At 42.3% G+C, this 23,606-nt stretch overlaps 1 protein-coding gene across 4 annotated transcripts in view; it reads left to right on the top strand.

The window, feature by feature from the left end:
- LOC124722968 (probable E3 ubiquitin-protein ligase HERC4) overlaps positions 1-23,606 on the top strand; it is a 226,555-nt gene that overhangs the window by 187,838 nt on the left and 15,111 nt on the right. For all 4 annotated transcript variants that reach the window (XM_047248172.1, XM_047248237.1, XM_047248297.1 and 1 more), the window contains exons 19-20: positions 3,015-3,164; positions 6,783-6,931. In XM_047248172.1, coding sequence (XP_047104128.1) covers positions 3,015-3,164; positions 6,783-6,931 — 299 coding nt within the window. The remainder of the gene's footprint in view (positions 1-3,014; positions 3,165-6,782; positions 6,932-23,606) is intronic.

Here is a 23,606-nt window from a genome sequence, read left to right as displayed (position 1 = left end):
AACAATTTAGGAAAAGGTAGATTGCTATTTACCATAAAGACGACATGTTAAGGTGCAGATAGGCACAATCAGAAGACACTTACACAAAGCATTCGGCCATAGCTTTCATCAGAAAAAGAGACTTACGCCATTCACTCACACAAGCAAGCACACCTCATGCACACATGACCGCCAACGCCAGCAGCTCAGGTCAGAATGCGTGTATCACACGAGATGGAAGCAGCAATCTGGAGGGGGCGGGGAAGGGGAAGGGATAGCAGTGTATGTTGTGTACGGTGAGGAGGGGGGGGGGGGGCAGTCTGGTGGAGTGTGCAGGGATTAGAATACCAACAGGTGCAGCATCAGAAGGTTGTGGGGCAGGGAGGTGGAGAAAACTGAGGAGAAAAGGAAAGAGTGGGGAAAGATGGGCAGATGCATTGGCAGAGGGTGGCAAACAAAGAGTGAGAGACGAGGATAGGTAGGGAGGAAGTGATAGGTCAGAGGAGATGGAAACTGTTGGTGGAGGGTGTGGGAACAATATGTTCCCACAGGTTGACCCCAGATAATTATGGGGGTGGAGTATGTGTTTTAAGGATAACTACCATCTGCACAGTTCAGGAAAACAGTGATGGAGGGAAGGGTTCATATGGCTTGGGTAGTGAAGCAGCCCAGCCATTGAAATCGTGCTTTTATGTTCAGCTGCATGTTCTGCCACAGGGTGGTCTACTTTGCTCTTGGCCACAGTTTGGTGATGACCATTCATCCTGGTGGACAACAGATTGGTTGTCATACCAATATAAAAGGCTGTGCAAGGACTGCAGCAGAACTGGTAAATGACATGGCTACCCCTGATGTAAGATAAACGTGTGACGACTGGAATAGGAAGTGCTTGGTGAATGGATTGGGCAGGTCATGCAACTGGGTCTTCTACGAGGATGTGGCCCTTCTGGCAAGGGGTTGAGATTGGCAGTGGCATAGGGATGGACTAGGATATTGTAGAGTTTGGGTGGGTGGCGGAACACGACTTTTGGAGGAATGGGAAGGAGTGTATGAGGATGTCCCCCATTTCAGGTAGGTAATGAAAGCCCTGATGAAGGAGGTTCATTTGTTCCAGTCAGTGGTGGTACTGGGTGACAAAAGGGACACTCTTGTGGCTTGTTCTTGGAGGTGGCGGGAGGACTGGGAGTGTGAGGGGAAAGGTATGGAAGATCTGTTTGCAGACTAGGTCCGGGGGATAGTGCCTGTCGATGAGATCCTCAGCTTACTGAGCTAGGGAGTTCTTGTCTCTGTAGACATTCCATCCCCAGGTGGCCAGGCTGTATTCGAGGGTTTTTTTTTTATATGAAAGGGATGGGATGTTTCAAAATGCTGGTACTGTTGGTAGTTAGTGGATTTAATGTTGACAGATGTGTGGATGGAGCCATCAGAGAGAACAAGGTCAACGTCTAGGAAGGTGGCACACTGGGTTGAGGAGGATCAGGTGAAGCAGGTAGGACAGAAGGTGTTGAGGTTGTGAGGGAAGGAAGGAAGGTAGGGTGATTTGGCCCAAAGTCCAGATCATGAAGATATCATCAGTGAACCTGAAGCAGACTAAGGGTTTGGCATTTTGGGAGGCTAGGAAGGTCTCCTCTACATGGCCCATAGACAGGTTAGCATAGGAGAGTGCCTTTGGTAGCCCATGACTGATCTGTGGATTTTTTTGTATACCTTTCCTTCAAAGGAGACGTAGTTGTGGGTTAGGATACAGTTAGTAAAGTGCATGAGAGAAATGAGGTAGTGGATCTGAGGTCTGAAGAACATTGTGAAAGATAGTGTTCAATACCAGTCGGACCATGATATGAGGGATGTGTAGGGATCCAGAAGGCAAAGGGGTGGGGATGGTGGAGAATCAGTGAAGAAAGTCTTGGTATCTTTGACATGCAAGGCTAGATTGTGGGCAATTGGTTGGAGGTATTGGTCAGTGTGGGCCAGAATTTTTTCAGTGAGGGCACAGTGACCAACCACAATGGGGCATCAAGGATTATTGGGTTTGTGGATTTTGGGGAGCATGTAGAAGGGTGGGTGTGTGGGGTGTTGTAGGGTGAGGCAGGAAATAGATTCAGGGAAGATGTTCTGGGAACGGCCGAGGGCATTGAGCAGGAATTGGAGGTAGTCACAGCGGTTCATTTACTTCTATACATTTCTGGGAAGTCCTGCGTGGAATACAACCAGTGGAGGGGATAAAGATAATCACCCACTATATAATTAAAAATTTACCGTTAAAACATTAAGTAGAAGACAGGCACATAAACATACGTGAACGCCTAGCTAAGCTTTTAGATAATGTACTTCCTCAGAACTAACACTTAACATTCTCTCTCTCTCTCTCTCTCTCTCTCTCTCTCTCTCTCTCTCTCTCTCTCTCTCTCTGTGTGTGTGTGTGTGTGTGTGTGTGTGTGTGTGTGTGTGTGTGTAAGCCTAGTTATGCTTATATGCCAGTCTACTGCTTAACACCTAAACTACATGGTAAGTAGTTAAGTCGGCTATCTTTAATCCTCCCATTGTTTGTATATTCCACGCACAGTTTTCCAGGATTGCATTAAAACTCAGTAATTGCTATTTTTCAAATTTCTAGCAACACAATAGCATCCTAAATTACTATTTAGATTTCCTTTTGTCTTATTTACATTTCTGTACACCTAATTTTAAATTTTCTATTCAATTTTTCATTCTTTCTCTCTTCTGTTGTTGGAGAGTGGCTAAATCCATTGCAGTCTAATATGTTGGAGGATTGGTGCTGCTTACACTAGTCTTAGTGAAGTAGTTGGTTTATAATTTTTTAAACTCTTGATAGAATGTCAACCGTCCTTGGACTGTTCCTGTCCTGTGGAGGTATAAAGAAAGCCTCTTCAGTAATTTTTGCTTCATCATAATTAATAAACAACACTGATTTCATTTGTTTTACAAATGATGATGCTGCATCTGATATGTGTTTTGTCCTAAAATTAATTTGAAATGAAAGAAAAGTAAAATTGATAATTAAATTTTCTTTGTAGGAGTCTACAAGATCTTCTGGATTATGAAGAGCCTGACATTGAGGACGTCTTTTGCCTCACATTTGAAATCACAAGAGAAGTTTATGGTGAAGTTAAAAATTTGCCTTTGAAAGCAGATGGGTCAAGTATACCAGTTACTCAACAGAACAAGTTAGTGTTGTTTGTAATCAAAATTATACTATTTGAATCTGTTGAAATATGGAGATTGCTGAACATTTAAAGAATTGTCACTGTCATTAAAAATCGTGTGAATGGACATTCCCAAAGGTTTTTCTTAGTGTTCACAGCCATTCACTTGTGCCAGTAAACAATCTTCTGTAGTGTGGACTGTGGGAGTGAACAGGAAAATGATCAAAGCATGTGAACACTATGAACTTGGCATCGGCCCCCGCCCCCTTCTCAATAAGGCCACCAGCAGATAGGTTTGATTTTTATTGAGACAAGATGTGAGTATGTAGTTAGTAAATAAGTAAGCAAAGCAATGTATAAAGGAAAATGCTGGGGCATTTACTCAACTATGAAATGTATTATGGTAGGCACCCTAACACTGTGTTCCAAGTTTTAAAGAATTAGCGACACAACTGTGATGTACTTACGGGTACCTTAACCTGTGCTGTGGGAATGAGCAGGTCTGAGGTAAAGTTTTCATTTGACATAATACGAGGGCAGTTCAGAAAGTAACCTCCAATTGGTCACAGTGCGGGTTGTGGGGGGAGTAGCGACGCCATCTGTGCGTTCACGCACTCAACAGGTCAGTCGGCATCAAGCCGTGGTCGAGTGAACGTCGTACCTGCGCTAGTTTAGTTTTTGTGGCAGTTTGAAATGTGTGCTGCAATAGAAAACCCCGCCAAATGTGAAGTGCGTGCTGTCATAAGGTTTTTTACAGCCAAAGGATATTCTGCAGCAGCTATTCATCGTGAGCTTTGTGCCGTGTACGGACTAAGAGTTATGAGTGAAGGAGTTGTCCGTGAATGGGTACGTTTATTTAAAAGTGGACGAGAAAACGTTCATGATGAAGAGAGGAGTGGTAGACCATCATTGGTGACTGACGAACTCGTTCAGACAGTTGATGCAAAAGTTCATGAAAATCGACGTTTCTCAATGTCGGAGTTGTCTACTGGTTTTCCACAGATTTCTAAGACTCTCTTGTACGAGATAGTGACAGCAAGATTGGGTTACCGTAAGTTCTGTGCACGATGGGTGCCCAAAATTCTTACCGACCACCACAAAACTCAAAGAATGGCCTCTGCATTAGACTTTCTGTCACGTTATGAGGACGAAGGAGAACCATTGTTAAACAGAATCGTGACCGGTGACGAAACCTGGATTAAGTACGTGAACCCTGAGACAAAAGAACAATCAAAGATGTGGGCACATTCAAATTCGCCTACCAAACCAAGAAAAGCCTCGCAAGATTTTTCTGCCAGAAAACTGATGGCAACGGTGTTTTGGGATGCCAAAGGGGTGTTGTTGGTTGAATTCATGGAACGTGGTACGACCATTAATCAAGACGTGTACTGTGAAACAATAAAAAAGTTACGACGGGCTATACAGAACAAACGCCGTGGTATGCTGACTTTCGGTATCGTTTTTTTGCACGATAATGCCCGTCCTCACTCTGCTCGCAGAACAACGGCCCTTCTTGAGTCCTTCAAGTGGGACGTTATCAACCATCCACCTTACAGCCCAGACCTGGCGCCAAGTGATTATCACCTCTTCATGCATTTGAAGAAATGGCTCGGGTCACAGCGGTTTGATGACGACGAAGAGCTCAAAGGTGCGGTCACAGGCTGGCTCCAGGCACAAGCGGGTGATTTTTATGCAGAAGGAATTTCAAAGCTTGTGAAGAGATACGATAAGTGCCTCAATCACTATGGAGACTATGTAGAAAAATAGTGCAAAGATGTAGTTGTAAGATGTATATATTAAAATATTTTTATTTAACTTGGTGTATTTTTTTAAATCAACCGGAGGTTACTTTCTGAACGGCCCTCGTATGTTATTCTCCTGACAGTATTACATGCTTTTAGAAATCACATTAAATAACAAAGTTAGTGCATGAGGGGACGGGGAAGCTGTGGCATTGAATGCTCTGCGTACAGTTCACACAGAGAAAAATCCTGGTGAGAGATAGTGTTAACTTCCCTTGCTGAGTTGCCTAAAGATCTACAACCTATGGAACACTAGGAAACATCTCATCATATTTGCCTACTGCTTACACCAGAGAAAATGCTTCACTGCTGATGCCCATTAATGTGTGTTCACTCTGGCATAAGCTTGGGTTAAGATGTTTTCTTACTAACATATAGCTTGGTAGCTTCAGTGGTTAAATGTTATATAGTGTTTGTTACTTTTCCTTGCAGTGATACTTTATATATGTGAAAAGTGAAGTTGCATTATATTCCGAATTCCAATTTAAATTATAGATGGTTCCAAGTTTAAATTAGCTTAAATAGAAATCTGACTACATGAGCTGAGGTTCCGAGGACAAATCAGAGCAGATAGACTTATGGTGACTATATACCTAGTAAATCGCCATCGAGTGTGAACCAACCTTCTGTTTGATTACTGCTTTATGAGAGTAGCATTCCAGAAAAATAATTCTATGTAAGAACCACTAATTTTCACTTGTAAAAATAAAATTAATCATGGCTGTAGTGATTTCAGGTCTGTTTTGTAACATAAAATGTGTTAAAAAAGGCACAGGAATAGCTGTTCTCTGTAGTACCTCCCCCTTCATCCTTGTCTCCTCTGGTTGTCACAACAGGCGACACCTCCAAAGCTTGGGTCTGATTGATCTGCCCCTCCCTGCTAATCTTCCAAAGTGTATCTCTCTTTCTCCTTTGAGGAAGGAACTGATACCACTGAAACCCAGAAATAATTACTTTACTTTTAAATATATCTATTAATAGTCCTGGAATTTTGCCTCCTGACTGTGAGTAATGTTACAGTTTACTTATTTTTAAATGGCTAAATTACAATCTGTTTTGGGACACTTCACACACATTTTATCATGATATTAAAGAATGGTGATCTCCCTAGCTTTAAATGTAATAGAACACAAACAAGTCAGTAAAGTGAAACTAATTGTTAGAAATTGTAAATAGGATGTATTGGGTCAGTACATAGGTGAATGACATGTCAAAATTTATGGCTGTAGTTACCTTACAATGCAGGGTTACTAGTCTTTGTACAATAGATGTTGCACAATCTGAATGAGTACAGTCTTTTCCTTTGCAAAACAGAGGCTGTAATGTTATTGTAGCTAGAAAGAACTTGGTAATTCACCTTGAGAGGAGTCTGCTTATAACATATTCACCACAAATATGTTACTCTGTTGTATTAGTGCATCTCAGCAAATCATTTTCATAGGCTTTGAGGATAATTTCACATTATTTTTTTTACTATACCACCTTATTATTCTGTTCCTAGTGCAGTAAAGGTGCTTGGGCTCAAAATGGTAGTATAGAATCCTCTGTATCGTGTGAAATTCGTATCAGTTTCTCAGCATTCAGAGAATGACTGGTTTCAGCCTTCACACCGAGGCCATTTTCACATCCACTTGGAAAGTGGACTTAAATAAAGTCTGTATCAGCAACTTGATAAGTGTTTAATTAATTGTTTGAAATTCCCTCTGTTTAATATTAACTGATATGTTGTAATATTACATCTTTCCAAAAGTATTGAACTATTAAATATGCATGTTTGTATGTATGACTATATTATTGTTTAATTCAAAATGTTTCTTCTTTTTTTCTAATGCATCAGGCGTGAATATGTTGACTTGTATGTTGACTTCATACTCAATAAAAGTGTAGAGAAACAGTTTACTGCCTTTAATGGAGGCTTCCATAAAGTATGTGGAGGCAGAATATTGAAACTTTTTCATTCTCATGAACTTATGGCTGTGATTATTGGTAAGTACAACAACTTGTATTCCTTTATTCTGCATTTAATAATTGTAATTAAAAATGTCACAATAAAAATATTTCAAAGTAAATTTGAAACACTGTTGCCAAGAAAGCAAAATTATTCCTGTACAGAAGCAAGCATCTACCAAAATAATGTGGGTAAAGAAACTTGCTAACAGATTAATATTACATTGAAAGCAAATAGGTTAGAAAGGAAGGGTAGGTCACTTGGTGGCTAGAATGAGGGGGGGACATCTCATCCCAGGGTCTCAATGACATGCCCTTCCTTTCTGACCTCTTCTAGCCTATCCTTCTTTTATCTCTAAACTAATACGGAACTTCCTGGCACATTAAAACTGTGTGCCTTCCCTAGACTGAAACCCAGAATCTCTGTCTTTTGGGGCAGTTGTTCTATTGGCTTGGTTAACCATGTACAATTCACAACCCTCCCTCTTAGCTTTACCTCTCCCCTACCTTCTAAGTTTCACAGTTCTCATGCTTTCATTGAGAGACTAGCACACCTGGAAGAAAGTATCATTACTATGGTATTCAGTTCAAAGAATGGTTTGATGCAGCTCTCCATAATAGTCTATCCTGCATAAGCCTCTTCAAGGGCCTACATTCTCTTTACAAAAGTAAGGAGAAAATGCATTGTATGGGCAGTTTTAGTTACACAGGAAGGAGAATAAATTTTAGCACTTGTAATAACACAGAACTTCCAGGAACATCTGAGACTGGCAAACGAAAGAAAATAGTGTGCGCAACAACTGTAAAAACTTTGTGTTTTGATGTTTGCACAAAAGAGGTCTTGTCTAACATTATTATGAATAATTGCCAAGAAATTACCAAATATAAATGGTTTTAAACTAGGTTGCATGTAAATACACACATTCCTTTACCTGTACTGGGTGGCTGAGCTTCACAAGACATGTACTATTTACATCATTATGAAAACTGGGTTCAGTTTTGATTCAGGACATCCATAGTTTTTCTCTTTAATAGTCTTTTTGTGTGGTAATTTTTCTTTAATTGTGGAAAAGTTGTCCAGATTTTCCAGTTCAACTTTTCCAGTTTTTAGGAAAGGATATCTTGTAACAATGTGGTTTTGGTCCAAGATACTTACATGAAGACAGTATTTTGATAGTCAACTGTATAATTAAAAATCCCTGGGAGTTCATATTGAAACTTATCTGGCTTTCATAGATAATGGAAAGGCTTTTAGCCTTTTAAGAAGGAAAGACATGTGGAGGATACTAAAGGAAAAGAGATACACCAGATACCCCGTATTCTTGTTAGCTGTGGCCCGTGTACCAACCCAAAGTTTGTAATGGAATGGAATGATGGACTGAGTCCTCCAGTAACAACAAAGATGGACTTCCAACAAGGCTATAGACTGTCACCAGTGCTTTTTAATATTTATATCAACAGTGTCCTTTGAGAATTGAAGTATGAACTCAATGGTTTTAAAAATTGGGCATGAGGAGTCTTTAAAGTACCCTTTTGTTTTACCAAATAATACTTAAAAGGACAGAACACTAGCTGCAGGCCCTTGGGCCCTTGTGTTTCATCTGAGAATGGTTGTCAACAAATAAAAGTTAAAACTCTTTACAAACAATATTAAAGTAATAACTGTTCACTTACGTTTAGAACAACATCTTTTTTAGCAGGTGTAATGGCACTAATAATATAAGTATAAACTAGTTTCTTGTGCAAAAAGAAAGCTACTTACAGATAAAGTCCTAAGAGAAAGTTCTTTGAAGTTCTGTAAAACAATGGCAGTAACTACCGTATTATATGAAAGTGAAGTTTGGGCGTTAAGAAAGAAAGAAAAACAACAAATACAAATAGTAGAAATGAGATTTGTAAGATCTGTTTAAGTTTGTACAAAACAAATAAGGAGAAATACTTGCATCATGAATTTAGTATTTATGGTATCAATGACAGTCACTGGCTTCATTGGGTGGAGATTTGTGGAATACCAAAATAAAGTGGTGCTGTAGTTAAAACCTCAGGGAAGAGAAAACATTAAACAACTGAAAAAGGAATGGGTAGAGGGCAAAGCTTGTCAAAGCTGAATCCTTGAGGAAAGAAGAGAAGATGGATAAATTTGGTTGAGAAAATTTTAACTGTGCCAGACATCTGTAGGAAGAATGACAATAGTTGCAGTATGCAAATGACAATTCTTCTGAAGCTTGTAAACTGAAGCACGGCAACTGTCAATCAGACGGTTGCGCTGCCTGCGGACACTCAAATAACCAATGTGCTTGCACTGCCTGCCACTTAACTGCTTTCCCATCCTCTGACACTATTATCTCTTATAATCCTCTGCATTACTTTTGAAGGGGAATTTATTTATGGATTCATAGCTAATAAAGTATTTTTTTGGAAATATACATTCCAAAACTACACTTTGTTTTTATTTTATTAATTTATATTTCTTTTTTTTTCCAGTCTCATCCTCAAGCAATCCTGTCTAAAAATAGTACATAAAGAGTGAATCGCATCATAAAGATACAAATTTTCATAAATCAAACAATGGAAAATCCAGGATGGAATGTAACAATACGAGAGAAGGAAAGTTTCCGAAGGAAACTTGCTACTCACCATATAGCAGAGATGCCAAGTCGTGATAGGCACAATAAAAAGATTCACACAATCATAGCTTTTGGCCATTGAGGCCTTTGTCAGCAGTAGACACACATACACACACAAACTCACGCAAGCGCAACTTGCACACACATCTGCAGTCTCAGAGAGCTGAAACTACACTGCGAGCAGCAGCACCAGTACATGATAGGAGGAGGCTGGGGTGGGGGTAAGGAGGAGGCTGGGGTGGGAAGGGGGAGGGATAGTGTGTTGGGAGTGGCGGACAGTGATGTGTTGCAATTTAGACGGAGGGTAGGAGAGAAGGTGTGGATGGGGGAGGGGGTAAGTAGCAGAAAGGAGAGAAATAAAAAAAAAAAAAGAAATTAAAAGACTGGGTTGCGTTGAAATGACGGCTGTGTAGAGCTGGACTGGGAACAGGGTGGGGACTGGATGGGTAGGACAGTGACTAACGAAGGTTGAGGCCTGGAGGGTTACAGGAACGTAGGATGTATTGCAGGGAAAGTTCCCACCTGCGCAATTTGGAAAAGCTGGTGTTGGTGGGAAGGATCCATATGGCACAGGCTGTGAAGCAGTCGTTGAGATGAGGGGTATCATGTTTGGCAGCTTGTTCAGCTACAGGGTGGTTTACCTGTTTTTTGGCCACAGTTTGTCGGTGGCCATTAATGCGGACAGAGAGCTTGTTGGTTACTCAAATAAGGCTACAGTGGCTAGTTTTAACATATCAATTAAAATATCATAGGATAAATGAGTTAAGACATTTCCTCAACTACAAATCAGAATTTAAAATTATAATCAATTGTGGTAATTACATACAAAAAATCCTTCGATTAACCAACAGAGTTCACAATTGTCCAACTGTTTATGAAATATACCAAACCATATAGGATATCCAGACAATAAATTAATCCCAAGGCACAAGAAATCAGCTTCCTATAATTTGTAAACATCGTGTTGTGTTCTTCACGCCATTGTCCTTGCATGGGTGCAGCTGTCTGTCCACTTCAGTGCTTGGCACACATCCAAAAACTTTGTTTTCCAGAGCACACTCTCAGGGACAAGCTTTATCAGTGCCACCACACAGCGAAACTCAATGGCCTACTGCCACTGTGTGCATGTCATATTGGCATGGCATTCAAATTGCCACAGGGTTGTGACATCCTCCCTGTCATATGCTCCAAAGGGCAGGGGGAAGAATCAGGCTGAGATGTCTCACAGGTCCGTTAATAATTGCTTAAGATTCCCAATTAGTTGCCAGGAAAAATATGCAATATGGAGCCACACAATTTAAATAACCTACTGAAAATATAAATGTTTGTAGTAATTTGTTTAACTTGGTCCATTGCAGAGTAATTATCATAGTTGACAACAGACAGGGGGAGTACCTTTACTGTTGTCACAATAACCAAGAAGACATAATCTTTAAGGCAGTCTGTTATATAATTCCATTCTGTATTGTCCATTGTTTGACTTTGTTTATATAATTCACCATATTAGGCTACAGCAAATTAACGCTGCCAGCTGATTTACAAGACAGCAATGAGTTAGGTGGCGCAGTGATTAGCACACTGAATTCACATTTGAGAGAATGATGATTCAAACATGCGTCTGACCATCCAGATTTAGGTTTTCTGTGATTTCCCTAAATCATGCCAGGAAAGAGCACAGCCGATTTCCTACACCATCCTTGACACAATCCAAGCTTGTGCTCTACTCCTAATGACCTCACTGTGTATAGCACATTAAACCCAGTCTTCATTTCTACCTTCCTTACTTCCTTACAAGACAGGGTTAACAAGCGTGCACAATTGGCTTAAATGACTTAGTAAATTACAAGTATTAATTTTAAACAAAACTGAGCCATTAAATACAAGAATAAAAATAAAGTTCCATGTATTGGGCCTCTAAAATATTCAACAAGGATTATCCCATCATTGTTAGCAGCCACTTCTAGAGGTAATAAATTACACTGTACAAACTGTTTAAGGAATCTTCAGCTCTTGAGACAGATGTTACAGTCATGAACCCACATAACACATTTTAGTTCCATTCGGGTGAAGCCACCCCTAAATATGTTTGGTTTGGGAGAAGTGCGCTGCAAATTTTGCCTTTTGTGTGTCTTGTGACCTGGGTGAGAAACTTAACGATCTGAACAGCACATACAAAACTTGAAAAAAGCTCGCCCATAACCTTATCTGGCCCCTTGACGTACAGCACCAAAACTTGTTTTATAAATACCTAATCACTTGACTTCAGTGTTGTGGTCTGTCTGCCTACATTTTTTCATGGCTCATTTTCAAATTTCTCTATCCTCATACCCGCATCTCACAGATTTGCATAGCATTGATCTTTTCTGGTTATAAATTGTTGAGGGACCATAGTTGGGAATGGGGAAGTTGGATTTAAATGAAAACGTAAAGTTTGCCAGACTTTTTTCTGTGTGTCTCATGAATAGTTTGTCTTCAACGCATAACTTAGCCCAGAAAATAAATTATCCCACTTAGAGTGATGATCATGAGCATTGCACATAAGTTCAACCACTTTGAAAACATTTTCTGATATGAAAGTTCTACATAGTCCAAAGATATCGAATATTGCCTGAAAACACTTAATAGTGTTCGGTGCAATGACATTCTTAGTGGGAATTAAGCAACAAAAATGCCTACATGCATCTAACAAACTAATGCAAATTGGTTCCCCTCCCATTACTATGAAAATCGACCAAAATAATCAGTATACATTTTATACATCAGCACTCAAGAGGCTAGAGACCAGCAGTCCTTGGCAGGTATTCAGAGTAGGCAAACAACACACCTTAAATTATTGCATTAACTTCCTAATTTCTTTCTCCATACTTTTCCAAATAAAGTTTTCATGAGTCGTCATCCTGATTTTGTAATTGCCCAAGTGGCCTCATTTGGGTGCCTCCAATTCAGATGGTCATACAGTCTCATCTCCCTGACATCCCTGAGTCAAGCAACACAAGATTTTTCCCCCTTATAAGATATGGTCCTACAGATTTGCCCTTTTTTTTTAACCACTCCTTAATTGGAGACAGCTCTGGGTTGACATCTTCTTGTGCTGCTAATCCTTGAGGAGGAACTGATGCCTCATCAAAATTGTCTGATTCTGTGTCAGTGAACTGAATTTCGTTGTATCCCTCAAATTATCCCCCTCTAAGCATATGACTAAGATCATAAGCTACATTTTCTGTTCCACAGATGTGTTTAACTTTCAGATGAAAATCTGAGATCCTTAATGCCCATCTGGCAATATGTTCCATGCGCGTTGACATCATGAGCATCTAAGTAAGTCCTTGGTTGTCAGTTTCTAGTTGGAATATTTGTTGCCTTAAATACATCTTGAATGTTCCTAGGGCAAACAACACTGCCAAAGCCTCTAATTTATACCTGGAGTATTTTACTTCCAGAGTGGAAAAACCATGAGACACACAGTTTAGAGGGTGCCTTCAGATTGAATGTTTTTGAAGGGGGCACAGCAGCAAGCCTAGATGTAGATGCATCTGCTTGGACGATATATTCCTTCTCAAAATTGGGCATTGCCAGAATTGGATCTTTTGCCAGCATGGTCTTGAAGGCTTCAGATGGTGCCTTCTGAGAAGTACTCATCTCAAATTTTCTCCACTTTTTCTTTTGCTCATTAAGTGATATGAATAACTAGGTGAAATTCAGGGTTAATTTCTGGAAAAAGTTTGGCATGCCTATGAAGTAAGCCACTGCATTCACATTCTTAGGCAGGGGCAATGTAAATTGCTCCTATCCATTTCTGGTTGATGTTAATTCCCACAGGTGAAACATTGCCCTAGAAAGGAGATCTTGGACTAGCAAGTTGTACTTTAGATGACTTAACTGTGAGCTCAGCTTCTCACATCACTTAGGAACCTCCGTCATATTGCCTAGATGCTCCTGGAAATTTTGATCAGAAATTACAAGATCATCTTTGCAGTTAGGCTTTATATTGAAAATACGTATCCAAAATATGAGATAACAGTACCACTCTAGTCAGCAGGCCAAAAGGGGACCCAGTTGAATTCAAAAATATTTTGATCTTCCGTAAAAGTGTTTACTGGCTTTGGCTCTTCAGCCAAGAGCAGTTGGAAATAAGCCTGATTAGTATCTAAGGTGGTAAACACTTTTGCTTTTTGAAACCATGAAAAACATGGGTGTGTTAGGTAATGGAAAGGATTGTAGAACAATATTCTTTTTGAAGGTGCAGTAGTCTACAAGAAGTTGCACCCCACCCCATGTGATTTCGGGACCAGGGAAATAGTTGAAGAACATGGAGATTTGGAGGGTCTTATAACTCCTTCCCATAGCATGTTATCAACTGCAACCTTTAGTTGTCATTTTCGCAGGAGAGACAATTGACAAGGAATATGCTTGACTGGAATTGTGTCAGTTAGTTTGCTTTTACGCTCCCTGCACCTTACAAGTCTGAGGCGATTAATTCTTTGCACAAATTTTCCAACAGTTAACGCTGCCCTGGATTCAGATGACTCAAGTCATAAGATGACACTAGAGTAGCAATATTCTTAACTACTGGATGCTCATCTGAGTAACCAACATGTTAATAAAATTATGTAAGCGTTCATGATGCAAAGTCGAAGAAAAATCTTTTCTTGTGCCAATACATGACGAACAAAATCTGTCCCAGAAATTACCAAAACTGATAGTGCCTTGAGTGACCTTGATCTTAAATGGCCCTGTGAAATAATGTGTATGAAACTTGAGAATCAGATCACCCAACAACAGTATTTTGCTAGAACTGGCCATCTTATGCGGTTCACCTCCCCTGGATAATGCCACAAATTTACAAATAACCTTAGGCAACATATAAAAATCCTAACTGATAAAAAGTCACAGAACTCCCTCCTGTGGATTAGAATAGACCTGAGGTATTCCTGCCTATCATAAGAGGTGATTAAAAGGAGTCTCTCATGTTTCGTCCTTTATGTGACAGTTCCCTGTAGGATTTGACCTCCATTCTTCTAAATTTTCCTGAAGATTGAGCCAATGGGGGAAGGGTGTCTTATGTGGTGCATCGTGTACTGAGACCTTTCACATCCTTTGTCGACGTGGATCTTCACTTCCGCTCATTCTCCAGCTGTTGGGTGAGGTCACCCTCCTGGGTGCATTTTCCTCCATCCACTGTGTAGCATATCGTTTTCTGCACTGTCAATGATAATGGACTTGTTTACTTGCTGACACCCGATATCCAGCACGGTAGCCAGTCCGTTGTGGTGGGACTGCCGTGTACTCTGTTGGTTGTAGCCCCCTGACCACACAGGGATCACTATGCTGATGCCTGCACTGTTAACTCACCATGTATGCCAAGGAGTAGATGCCCATCACCCTGGGGTCTCGGGACTCCCAGCAATGGGCATCCTGCCATGTGGCCTTTGCTGCGGCTGGTTGGCACCCGTGGTGAGGTCCCCTGGTAGGAATGGATGGCATCAGGGCAGATGACACGCCATGAAGCATAATACATCATGTCTTGCTAGTATTCAACCACCAGCAGTCTCTTTAAGTGTTCAAGGGCTCAATTTAATGCACGAAAGTATGACCGCAAATTGTTCCCCTCCCTGGCCACACCATGGGAGGAACGCCAGGCTAAGGATGGCAGCAAATCTTATTCACCCTGGTACCTAATATGTATGAGAGCTGATGAAGAACTCTTTGTGTCGATGAAGCCTCAGTTTTTTGTAGAGCATTTAGAGGACAAGATTGGGGAGGTGGAGGGATTGTCCAAAATGTGGTCAGGGTCAGTCTTGATAAAAGCAGCCACTTCTGCCCAGTCACAGGCATTACTTGCTGGTGACAAGCTGGGGGCAGTTTCTGTTACTATCACACCCCATAAGAGCTTAACTATGGTCCAGGGTATTATATTCCACAGGGACCTTATTTTGCAGTCTGTCAACAAGCTGCTTGCCAATTTAGAGTGGTGAGGTGTTCATTTCATTCAGTGCGTCCATCGGGGTTCAAGGGATACTCAGGTTGCCACTGGTGCCTTCATCTTGACCTTCGAGGGAGACACATTACCCGAGAGGGTCAAGGGGATCGTCTACTGCTGTGATGTCAAGCCATATATCCCTCCCCTGATGCATTGCTTTAAGTGCTGGAAGTTCAGCCATATGGCTTCCCGCTGTAATTCCAGCATCACTTGTCGAGATTGTGGATGTCCTTTGCATCCCAATACTCCATGTGCCCCACCTCCCATCTGTGTCAACTGCGAAGAGCATCATTCATCTTGCTCGCCAGACTGCTTTTACTGAAAGAGAGGAAAATCATGGAATACAAGACCGTGAACTGACTGACCTACACTGAGGCTAAGAGGAATTTTGAAAGCCTCCATTCTGTGTGCGTGACATCTTATGCCACCGCTATAACTACTCTTCCAGCCCCATCTGTTGCATCAATTGCCGGCCGGGTTGGCCGAGCGGTTCTAGGCGCTACAGTCTGGAACCATGCGACCGCTGCGGTCACAGGTTCGAATCCAGCCTCGGGTATGGATGTGTGTGATGTTCTTAGGTTAGTTGGGTTTAAGTAGTTCTAAGTTCTAGGGGACTGATGACCTCAGAAGTTAAGTCCCATAGTGCTCAGAGCCATTTGAACTAATTTCCCCCACCCGTTCCAGTCGGCTCTCAGAGCCATAAGACAACACTGGCCCCCTTGATGATGGAGGGCACTTCCCTTCCTGTTGCTCCCGCACCATTGGGGACAGCAGTCCCCACTTCTCTGCTGGAGAAGCGCTAGTCTTCTTCAGGTCCTCTCGCTAGGAAGGGGTCCCCTTGGGTCACTCCCTTCCCAGGTTCCTACCAGTGGCAAAGCGGACTCATGCCAGTGGCTGAAGCAGCCACAGGCAGCTTGTCATAGGGCTTCATGGTCCTCCTCAGTCCCTGAGACTGACTCAGTGAAGCCCTCCCAGCAAGATGAACCAAAGGAGCAGCGAGAGAAACCCAAAAAGAAGAAGATCCCAGACATTGCGATGGCACCAATACCATCACTACTACCACTGCCTACAAGCTCTGTGTCTGAGGATGACGTGGAGATTCTGGCGTCCCCTGCGGATCTAGATCTCGCTGAACCCTCAGACACAATGGCTGTTGATCGAACGGGTACTCAGTTGGTGGCAGCAGGTGACCCTGAGGTGCAAACTGCCTCCTTGAGCGCTTCATGCCTTCCCAGTCTCACGATAACGTCATCCTCCACTGGAATTGCTGCGGTTTTTTCCACCACCTGGCTGAGCTATGGCAGCTGTTAAGTTTTACACCTGCTTTCTGCATTTCTCTCCAGGTAACATGGTTTCTGGCAATGCAAACCCCTGCCCTCCGCGGCTATAGGGGATATTACAAGAACCATAGCGAATATAATAGAGTGTCAGGTGGAGTTTGCGTCTATGTCCTGAACTCAGTATGTAGTGAACCTGTGCCCCTTCGAACTCCTCTTGAAGCTGTGGCTGTCAGAATGAGGAGGACGCAGGAAATAACTGCCTGCAACGCATATCTTCCTCCAGATGTTGCAGTACCCCTGAATGTATTGGCTGCACTGATTCATCAACTCTGTAAACCTTTCCTACTTTTAGGAGAGTTTAATGCTCATAACCCCCTTGTGGGGTGGTACGATACTTACTCGCCAGGGTAGAGATGTCGAAAATTTACTGTCTTAGCTCGACCTGTCTCTTAACTACTGGGCCCTCATACATTTCAGTGTGGCTCATGGTAGTTACTTGACCATTGACTTATCACTTTGCTGCCCAGGACTTCTCCCATCTGTCTATTGAAGAGCCCTTGATGACTTGTATGGTAGTGACCACTTCCACATCATACTGACACTCCCCCAGTATCATGCCCATGGATGCCTACCCAGATGGGCTTTAAATAAGGCAGACTGGGAAGCTTTCACCTCTGCTGTCACCGTTGAATACCCCCCACATGGTACCATCGATGTGGTATCGATGTGGTGGTTGGGAGGGTCACTAGAACAATCGTTTCTGTAGCGGAAAATGTGATCCCTTGTTCCTCAGGGTGCCCTTAGTGAAAGACAGTGCCTCGTTGCTAACCGGAAGTTGCTGAGGCCATTAAAGAGCAGGCTCTACAGCGACATAAATGGCACCCTTCTGTGGAGCACCTAATAGCTTTTAAACGGCTCTGTGCCCGTGTTAGTCAGCTTATAAAAAGACTGTAACAGGAGTGTTGGGAGAGGTACGTCTCGACCATTGGGTGCCATACGTCACCTTCCCAATTCTGGACGAAGATCAGATGTGTTTTCTGGTACTGAGCCCCTACAGGTGTCCCTGGCATTAACATCATGGTGTGTTATCTACCAACGCCAACGCGATTGCCTAGCACTTTGCTGAGCACTATGCTCGCGCCTCTGCATTGGATAACTACACCCCAGCCTTTTGCCCCATCAAATGGCAGATGGAAGGGAAAGTCCTCTCGTTCACTGCACACCACAATGGACCCTATAATGCCCCATTTATAGAGTGGGAGCTCCTCATTGCCCTTGCACATTGCCCTGATACATCTCCAGGGCCAGATCGGATCCACAGTCAGATGATTAAACATCTCTCGTCCGACTACAAGCGACATCTCCTCATCGTCTTCAACTGGATCTGGTGTCGTGACACATTTTCATCGCAATGGTGGGAGAGCACCATCATTCAGTGCTCAGACCAATAAAAACCCACTTGATGTGGATAGCTATCGGCCCATCAGCCTCACCAACATTCTTTGTAAGCTGCTAGAACATATGTTGTGTCGGTGGTTGGTTTGGGTCCCGGAGTCATGTGGCCTACTGGCTCCATGCCAGGGTGGTTTCCGCCAGGGTTGCTTTACCACTGATAATCTTGTGTCCCTTGAGTCTGCCATTCGAACTGCCTTTTCCAGGCGCCAACACCTGGTTGCTGTCTTTTTTTTATTTACAGGAAACATGTGACACAACCTGGCAACATCGTATCTGTGTCACTTTATATGAGTAGGGTCCCAGGGGGCCACTCCTGCTTTTTATACAAAACTTCCTGTCGCTCCGTACTGTCCATACCAAGTTGGTGCCTCCCATATTGCCGACCATATCCAGGAGAATAGAGTCCCGCAGGGCTCTGTACTGAGTGTCTTTCTATTTTTAGTGGCCATAAATGGTCTAGTAGCAGATGTAGGGCTGTCGGTCTCACTTTCTCTGTATGCAGACGACTTCTGCATTTCGTACTGCTCCTCCAGTACTGGTGTAGCTGGGCATCACCTACAGGGAGCCATCCACAAGGTGCAGTCATGGGATCTAGCCCACGGCTTCCAGTTTTCAGCCCCTAAGTTGTGTGTCATGCACTTCTGTTGGTGTCGTACCGTTCATTCTTAACCAGAATTTTACCATAATGACAATCCACTCACGGCAGTGGAGACACATCGATACTTAGGACTAGTTTTCGATGCTCGATTGACTTGGCTTCCTCACCTTCATCAGCTTAGGCAGAAGTGCTAGCAGCACCTCAGTGCCCTCTGCTGCCTGAGCAACACCAACTGGGGTGCAGACCGCTCTAACTGTTGCAGCTCTACAGAGCCTTTGTTCAATCCCACCTTGACTATGGGAGTGTGGTTTATGGTTCGGCGGTGCCCTCAGCATTGCATTTACTTGACCCAGTGCACCACTGCGGAGTTCTCTTAGCGCCAGGAGCTTTTAGGACGAGTCCATTGACAAGCATACTGGTGGAGGCTGGAGTTCTTCCATTGCAGACCTGACGTGCACAACTGCTCACCAATTACACTGCACACATTCATAATTCTTCTGAGCATCTGAATTACAGTCTCCTTTTCCCAACCACAGCAGTTCAACTCCCGCATCGGCAGCCCAGGTCAGGGCTTATGATTGCGCTTTGCGTCCGGTCCCTTCTGTCTGAACTGGAGTCCTCCCCTTTACCACCTGTACTCGAGGTCCATTCCCATACACCTCCATGGTGTAGACCTAGGCTGAAGCTTCGCCTGGACCTTCCCATGGCCCTAAGGACTCAGTTAATCCTGTGGCTCTCCCTGCTGTCACTCCCTCTCGATTCTTGACATGTACCGGGCCATGAAGCAGTTTACAGTGACGGCTCGCTGCCTGATGGTCACATCGGCTTCGCGTATGTACATGGAGGACATATTGCACAGCACTCCTTGCCACATGGCTGCAGTGGTTTCACTGCAGAGCTAGCAGCCATATCTCGTGCTCTTGAGCACATCCGCTCATGCCCTGGCAAGTCATTTCTTCTTTGTACTGATTCCTTGAGCAGCCTCCAAGCTATTGACCAGTGCTTCCCTCACCATCCTTTGGTAGCGACTATCCAGGAGAGGTCATCTATGCCTTAAAACGGTTCAGTCGTTCAGTGGTGTTTGTGTGGATCCCAGGTCACATCGGAATTCCAGGAAATGAACTTGCTGACAGGCTGGCCAAACAGGCTACACGGAAACCACTTCTGGAGATTGGCATCCCTGTAACTGATCTACGTTCATTATTACACTGCAAGGTTTTTCAGCTTTGGCAGACGGCACGGCATAACCTCAGTATGCACAAAAAAATGTATGCCATTAAGGAGACTAAGAATGTGTGGAAGTCCTCGATGAGGGCCTCTCCTATGGACTCTGTGGTTCTCTGCCAGCTCCGCATTGGCCACACTCGTGTGACCCACAGCTACCTCCTGCGCTGTGAAGAACCAACTCAGTGACAGTGCGATGCGTGGTTCGCAGTGGCCCAAATACTTTTAAGCTGTCCTTCTTTGGCTGCCCTACATCTTAAACTTTGTTTACTGGACTCATTACAGTTAATTTTAGCAGACAATGCCTTATCGGCTGATCTAGTTTTAGGTTTTATGCATGGGGGGGGGGTGTTTTATCCTTCTATATAAGTTTTAGCACTTATCGTTTGTCCCTCTGTTATCTCTCCCCTAGTGCTTTAAGGTTGGCGGTTTTGATGTATTGTGAAGTGGCTGGTTTCTTCTTTTTATTCTTGTGGATGGCCAGCCATGGTAATCTGCTTTCTTGTTTTAATCTCCTCTAACTGTTTCTTGTGTTTCTCTGTTGTTTTCTTGTCCTCTTTTGTTCCTTTAAGTGTTTGTTGCCTTTGCTTCATTCTTTTGGTTTTTCCTTCCTTTCGGTATTGTGCTGTATGTGTCTTTTGTTTTCTTCTTTCCCTTGTGGAATTGTTTATTAGGAACAAGGGGCTGATGGCCAAGCACTTTGGTCCCTTTCCCCCCTCTCTTCAACCAACCAACCAACCAACCAACCAACCATCACAGAACTGCTCATATGGAGCAGTGCACATACTAGTTCTCCATTGATCACTAGCACATGTAAAAGGAACATGGCAACTAAAAGGGATGCGAGAACTCGGTGCTGAAATAATCCTATAACACCCCAGCACTCTTTCTCCGCTATTGTCTGTTGTTCTTTTTACCCTTAACCCGACAGTCCACAGCTAGATGTCCATTTGGTAACAGCTGAATCATCTAATGGTACTCCCGGAAGTTAGGTGGCGCAGTGGCTAGCACACTGGACTGTCATTTGGGAGGACGATGGTTCAAATCCATGTCCGGCTACCCTGATTTTGATTTTCCATGATTTCTCTAAATTGTTTCATGCAAAAGCTGGAATTGTTCCTTTGAAAGGGTACAGCCGACTTCCTTGTCCATCCTTCTCCAATCCGATGGATCGGATGACCTCGCTGTTTGGTCCCCTCCCACAAATCAACCAACAAATCTAATGGTATTCCAAGTCTGCTCCATAGCCAGAGGTCCTTCATCCTTCTCCTTTGATAATGTCGAACCATTCCCTTCTCACTGCTTCCTATCAGGTTTCCGTACAGCCTCAACTTGCTAAATCAATTGATCTAGTTGTACAAAATTCCCTGGATGACTCTTGAACATTGTTCATGTTCTATCAGTTTGGTACATTACTTCAACGTATGTAGTTCAAGATCTGTTCCTCTGTAAACTTTGAGCACCATTTTTAATTCTATTAACGTAGTCCTTCAATGGTTCTCCAGAATGTTGCACCCAAAGTACTGTTTTTCCACTAATTCGTATTGTGCTGTATTAGACAATGTTTGCCTAATTTTGTGACCTAATTTGTAACAGAGGGCAGCCTTTCCTCCATAACTTCCAACAGCATCTGCTCTAAACACCAAAAATCAGTGGGACTAATAATTGATACTTTCTGGTGGTAGGCCTAGTGCCCGGCCTCTCATATGCACCATAGTTGAGCGTATCGAAGATTCTCTGTCTTCGTTAAGAATATTTCTTGCGTTTGGGCCTCCTGTATCTTGTTCTCGCATCCATCCGACGCTCAACGTTCACATTATTTAGTTTAACTACTCCGTATGGGACTTATTTCATGGCCTTAGTCCTCTTCCACGATGGTTAGAGGAAAATCTTCCTCTTCCTCTTTGAACAGTATTAACCTGATACAGATTATCACGTTGCTCATGATTGCTGTCATTCCGATCGTTCCTTTCATTCCGGCGGTTATTATTCTGACGAAAATTGTTTTCTTGCCAGTGGTCTTTGTCAGTCACTTCTTCTAAAAATGAAAAGAAAGTTTGGTGGTTACTGTCTACATATCTTTTGGAATCTTTAGGTAATATCTTCCAGAGTTCCCATATGATTTCGGAATCAGTCCTTAAATTCCTTAAGTGAGCCAATCTCCTATACCATGACACAAAATTCTTTAATGTTCATTTGGCCTTTACCTTCGAACATTCTCACCATAAAAAACTCGTGCCAGAGCCTATTTTATATCTACTCGGACCAATACTCATCCAGACATTTCTGTCTTAATTCACTGAAGGTCATTTCTTCACTCCTTAAGTTAATTACTGAAGGTCATTGCTTTAGTGCTTGAGGTAATTCCCCATCGTCTAGCATCTCCTTCTAAACCACTAATTATGATATTTACTTTTGCCTGTTCTGAGATATTTTCAGGAAATAGCCTTTCGCAGTCCTTAATAAAATCCACAGGGGATAATCCACTGTGTTTTCGGTAAGTGTCGAATTTTTCTTCGTCCTCTAGTACCTTGTAAATTGGTGTTCTGTCTACCACATAAGGGCCATTACACATAATCTTTCTTTCTATGTCACTGATTTTTTCTTGTATACTAGAAGTGTTATTGCCAACACTTCTCTTCGCTAAGCTCTACTTTCCTTTCTAGGTTTTTCTCAGTCACTTGAACAGTCTCAGTTGAGAAATCTGTTCTTCATTCACTTCCGTTATTGATTTCTTAACATAGGAAAACTTTTCCTCAACCTTCGACTCTACCATAGGCTCAACCTGTTTCTGTATTTTCTCTACTTTGGTTTCAAACCTGTCATTAATGTCCACAATTTCTGCCTGTATATTATTAACAGTTTCACCTAAATCTTTCACATCTTTCTTCATATTAATATAAGTTCCCCAGTCAGAAAACCTATTTTTTTATTAACTTTTTCTGACTTTTGGTCATTCCTTTCCATTTGTTCACTCTGTTTCTTAAGTGTTTTTAGACTGTGTTTTCATAAGTTTTTCATTTTGAGCCAGCAAGTTATTTTGTGCTGATATTTGTTTGCTTAGAATTGAAGTGTTCTTGTTTTGTGCTATCAGCTGTGTATGCATATTGTGTAATAATGCATACAAATCAATCGGTTGTTGTTCATTTTGTTGATTATTGTCTACCTCCTTGTCTTCCTCCTCTGAATCTACTTCTTTTTTAATCTGAGATGGGTTTTACAGCATAGAAGTCTCATTCCCAAAATCAATATTTTCTACCTGCATCAGTAAAATTGATACCTCTCTGTCCTGCTCCTGATCACTGTTTACAGAAGTGTCATCGCTCTTATCGTCCTGCTTCACTTCTCTATACTGCATATACTTATCTTTATACATTTTTAATAATTGCTTAAACCACATATATAATAATTTATACTGCTGTACTTTTCTTTAACTGCTTTAACAAATTCGTGCCCCTGAGACCTTTGTACTTCTTCCAAAAGAATCCTACCTGTCTGTAAAATGTATAATTGTGCTTAACTATGTATGGGCTCTTAACCTCTGTAAATG

This window comes from Schistocerca piceifrons, chromosome 1, assembly GCF_021461385.2.
Source record: "Schistocerca piceifrons isolate TAMUIC-IGC-003096 chromosome 1, iqSchPice1.1, whole genome shotgun sequence".
Lineage (NCBI taxonomy): Eukaryota > Metazoa > Arthropoda > Insecta > Orthoptera > Acrididae > Schistocerca > Schistocerca piceifrons.
This window is presented reverse-complemented; position numbering and strand designations above follow the sequence as displayed.